Source organism: Montipora capricornis, chromosome 14, assembly GCF_036669925.1.
Source record: "Montipora capricornis isolate CH-2021 chromosome 14, ASM3666992v2, whole genome shotgun sequence".
NCBI lineage: Eukaryota > Metazoa > Cnidaria > Anthozoa > Scleractinia > Acroporidae > Montipora > Montipora capricornis.
In genome coordinates, this window is record NC_090896.1 from 41,230,548 (window position 1) to 41,235,547 (window position 5,000).

Here is a 5,000-nt window from a genome sequence, read left to right on the forward strand (position 1 = left end):
TTATTTACTCATTGATCTACTTCTATTTTTATGTTATTATTTTTTGTAGCTTGCTATCATTTTTATACTGGCCAGCCTTGAGCGGCGCAAAGCATTCAAACTTGAATTCTGCGGTGGACGACCTGGGCTGCCAGTGTAAGTGGCAATATATTCAGGTCAACTTTAAAATTGAAAAACAATTTGCAGACGCGTCTGGATCAAGGATTTGAGTACGTCGAAACAGTAGAAAGACCAACAACAAAAATCTTACCTTGCAAAACGGTAACAAAGGTGCCGATCACGTAACGCCAATGTTATGGTACCATGTGAAACATCGTTTATGCAGTCATTATTATGACGTAATAAGTTACTTTGGCAACGAGAAAGCCCAGCAAAAACACCCTCTATTAGCTTTAGTTGCTCATATCTCAAAAACAAACCCGGAGACCCCATTTTTATTGCTCCTATCAGAAGGCCGAGATGAAGCTTTCTGCAAAGTTAAAAAAAAAAATTCTGTACTGCAAAATTAACCTAATCCTAACCTTTGCAGAGACTTTGATCTTGGCCATCTGATCACTTTCCAGAAATAAAAAGTGGGGGTCACTGTGTTTATTTTTGAGATGTGTGCAACGAAAGACAAAATGAAGGGTGTTATTACAGGGCTTTCCCGTTGCCACCGTGACTTATTACGTCACACTAATGACTGTATCTTATTCAGCAATAATTGGTGTTTCTTATGGTACCATAACATTGCTAACACCTGTTACAGTGTTGTAGTGCGAAACCTTGTAATAAGAACGTTACTTGAAAGCTTTGAAACCGGCTTGAGCCACCTGAAACCCATGACGTTGAACCTGCGATTGCTCTGCACTGCTGTATCAACTGAGCTATCAAGCCAATTGAGATTGTGTGTCAATCGCTTGTGTGTCAATTGCACGATTATGTCGATTATCGGTTCGAGCCTCCCAACTCTCATGTACTAGTTCAAACTATATGAACATTTGTTACATTTCATGTATTGTATAGCGAGATAATCTGTGTTTTTTTCTTGTACCCGTGGTGATGCCGTAACATGCAACCACCCATATGACTGCAGCTCCTTATTTCTTAGTTTTTGCTAAATTCGCTTTCTTTACAGACCGGTCAACTTTTTCAGTAAACACAACAGATACACCATTGCTGTAACCTTCGGAGCTACTGCCATTACCTGCACAAACCTGTTTGCAAAAGCCTTCCTAGGAGCTGATATTCCTGGAATCATTCCCTGGTCTACCTCGCCATGGTTAACGGGTAACTATTGGATTTTCGATACATTTTCTTTTAATTTGTAACTTTAAACTGATGAAGTGTAATGACGAAAAGTGCAATTTCTAGATGTCGCCAAAAATGTTCGATTGTTGAAGATAGGATCCAAGTATCTTTGATTGACACTTCAGTTGCATATGGTCAGGAATTTGAATGAACTTGTGGCATAAGTGGAGCGAGGGACGTTTAAAATCGTAGTAAAACAAATTTCCGTGTTTGTAACCTGTGATTTTGTCAGGCAACATTTGATTAAAAGGAGGCATCTTCGACTGATATCGATGATTGCGAGATGTTGCGAGATATTGTTGATGATGAAAAGAGTACAAGGTGTCATTAGCTTTTTAATCGGTTTTCACTTACTTACCTAAACTTCTGTATTGTTTTCTCAAAGCTTTAAATATTCATATTTTGGATGAAAAAAAGGAAGCAGAGAAACGACTGGAACGGAAAGAAAAGATCTTCCCTTGACTTAGCCGATTTCATTATTGCTACCTTTTCGGTGTGGAAGTGTTCGCAGACAAGATTGTTGTAGCAAAGAACTTTTTATTAGAGAGTATAACGAGCAATTTTTCTCAGCCTTCATTTGTTTGTTTGTTTCTAGTCGTGGAGGGTCTGATACTTGTCCTTGTGTATGGAATACTCTTTTACCCGTTTTTTGCCTGCCTTGCAACAGATCACAGGCTGATAGGAGCTGTCCTGGGATTTATTTATGGAGCTATAAGGTTGGATAATCTCAAACATAAGCGTTGCACATGCGCAAGGTTTTCATTTGACGTCACTATCTCAAAGAAAAAAAAAGACTGGATCGACCAACTGTTGTTTGAAGTGAAGGGCAAGAAAATCGCGGCTGTCATCTTGTTGGGACCACCTTAAGACCTCAGCGAAAGAATTCATATTTGAGTAATGCAGTTGTATTGGACATAGTATAACCTGCTAGGCACCCTGGCCAGTCGCGATCCAGTCATTGTCTAACGATGAGGAAGGATTACGTTATTGCAAACGTTGGCCGTGTAGTACTTATATTTGAAAAGACTTTAGTGATTAGAATGTAATGTGAAGTGCTAAGTTTCTACCCCATATGAACCATGTGAGCGTTTGCCCTACTGATGGAAATGGGCCCACACAAGGACAGAAAAACTCTGACCAGGGAGGGAATTGAACCCACGACCTTCGCGTTAGATCACCGCTGCTCTACCGACTGAGCTGCAAGGTCAGACGGGAGAAGGCTGTGGGAACGTAAGATGTTAAAGTCACGGCAATGAACATATACAACTACAAGGAAGGATTACGTTTTTGCAAACGTTGGCCGTGTAGCACTGATATTTGAACAGACTTAACTGATTAGAATGTAATGTGAAGTGCGAAGTTTCCTTCCTGACCTTGTAGTTCAGTCGGTACAGCAGCGGTGATCTAACCCGAAGGTCGTGGAAGTTCAATTCCCACCCTGGTCAGAGTTTTTCTCTGTCGTTGTGTGGGCCATTTCCATCAGTAGGGCTAATGCTCACGTGGTTCATATGGGGTAGAAACTTAGCACTTCACGTTACACTCTAATCAGTTAAGATTGCCTAACGATGGCCAATTTATTAACCCTTAGGGCTTAAGGTGGTTCCCTAGAGTACTTGCAAATACCCTCACTGCAGAGCTCGAGTTACAAAAGGAAACCTACACTATCGGACAAAATTGTTGAAACACTTTACAATACCTTGCCCTCCCACAATAGGGCCGTTTACACGAGAGAAAATAAGCCGCGGCTTACTCTGGCCGCGGCGTACATAATACGCGAAAGGAACTATTTATTCGAGTATAAACTCCCTGGCGTGGATAAGCCGCGGCTTGAGAGAGCCGTGAACGTAGATTTTGTACCATTTATTCGGGGTGTTCGCGTCTTATGTAAGCCGCGGCCAGAGTAAGCCACGGATTATTTTCTCCCGTATAAACGGCCCTAATGTTTTTTGGCAAATGGGTCTGGAACTCGCGTTCAAACAACATCGTGAGGAGGAGAGCAGGCCTTGGAAGCGCTCAGATCTGTATAGTCATGCACTGTCCCAAGGAATTTTGTTACATACTGTGGTTAATTTCTCTTAAAGTTTCTCCTGTAGAGATGTACCAGTATGGGTACCGATATAATGTCTTATTTTTGGGTGTCAACTTTTGGATTATGGCCGTTATCGTGGCAACATCACATCTAATGACAGGCCGATATATTCTTATTTTTGGCCTAAATTCCTTAATCTTTATACTTTTCTTTTCCTTTTGCCTGACATTTTGAAGTGATAAAAAGTCGAGGTCGTTCAGACGGTTCTGCCAATATTGTGTAATTTGTCACTTTCCTTAATATATTCGATTAGCTCTGACAGATTTTAACAAATATAGGGTAATTGATAGGAACTGAGTGTGGCTAGAACTGACGTAATTCTTAAAAAAAAAAATTGAAGGGAACGCTAGAAAATTAGAAATTAATTTTACAGATTTGGTCACGCTGACGTCACAAAAATCAGAAAGACAAGAGCGATTCAGGCTTTACGCGCCATACTAGTGCTCAGCTTGCGCGCGGCCCTTAAACTCTTGGAAGCCTCCGTAAGGACGTTCGCGCCCACTGCTACTGCGCTTTTTTTCGCGCATGTCACGCCCACGTCAAGCATCGCAGACCACGAAAGTAAACACGATACTAAAGGCGCAAACATTTTCCACAAGAATGGAACGTGAAAGCGTGTGGCATCATGGGATAGCTGTGGACACAGGTCTTCTCGGAAATGTCACGGAATGACGTGACAGTGCGAATATACCATCGGCTTTGAGAAGTTCGCAGCGATTTTACTCTCTTGAATGCTCGGTGACCCCGATTTTTCTTCGTAGATCACGTTCTTATCTGATTTTGTCCATTAAAAAAAATAAAATAAAATAAAAAATCTGTGCGTGAGAAGTTACAAATATTTCGCCTTTTATGCTCTCGTGCTACCGAAGTTTTCTTTCTTAGACTAATATGCATCGTTTTTCAAGGTCTATTTCAGCTCAGAAAAAGACATCAGCTGCAAAGGTTAATTTAGTTATATTACTTATGTTGAATTGAGTACGTTTACCTGATCTAATTTTCACTAATATAGCTTTTTTATTGCTGACAGTTGTAAGCTAAGATGGTCTTAAATTAACGCAATCTTCTGAAAGTGCACCTCATGATCTCGAAAACGAGCACGGTGACCCCCCATGTTTTTTGCCTTTTGGCAAAAGTAGATCATTACCTTTCTGCGTGGCAAGTTTAAATAAAATCTGTACGTGGGAACATTTTGGGCGCGAACGTTCTTAAGTTGTTGTGCGTGTGACATTCAGTAGATAAAATTTGATTGGCTAAATTGCAGGACAAAAATTGTTGCTTGAAATCGGGTTAGCATGTGCTTTTGTTTGGAGGAGGAATACGACTTCCCGAAAAACGACTGCCTTGGACGTTAGCAAACACTGAGCTTGCCTTTGATTCGTAGCATTCTGTCACAGACGAAGAAAACGACAACGAATACCAATATTAACTAAACGAATATTCACTAAAAGCTAATTTTGTTCTCCTACGCATATTCTCAAAGTGACACCTAAATGTGCTTGTGCTTGCGTCACTATTGAAAATCAGCTTTAATTGTTTGATTTTTTAAAATTATTTGACAGAGTCTCGTTTGGATTTGGTATCGCTTTCCAGTGTGGCAGTTCGTTCAGTGTGAGTTTAAACT

General features: G+C 40.6%; 1 protein-coding gene across 1 annotated transcript in view; it reads left to right on the forward strand.

The window, feature by feature from the left end:
* The window catches only part of LOC138032515 (stimulated by retinoic acid gene 6 protein-like), a 62,660-nt gene that overhangs the window by 13,218 nt on the left and 44,442 nt on the right, over positions 1-5,000 (forward strand). The window contains exons 3-6 of the mRNA XM_068880214.1: positions 50-135; positions 1,118-1,269; positions 1,886-2,006; positions 4,939-4,987. Of these exons, the coding sequence (XP_068736315.1) occupies positions 50-135; positions 1,118-1,269; positions 1,886-2,006; positions 4,939-4,987 (408 nt within the window). The remainder of the gene's footprint in view (positions 1-49; positions 136-1,117; positions 1,270-1,885; positions 2,007-4,938; positions 4,988-5,000) is intronic.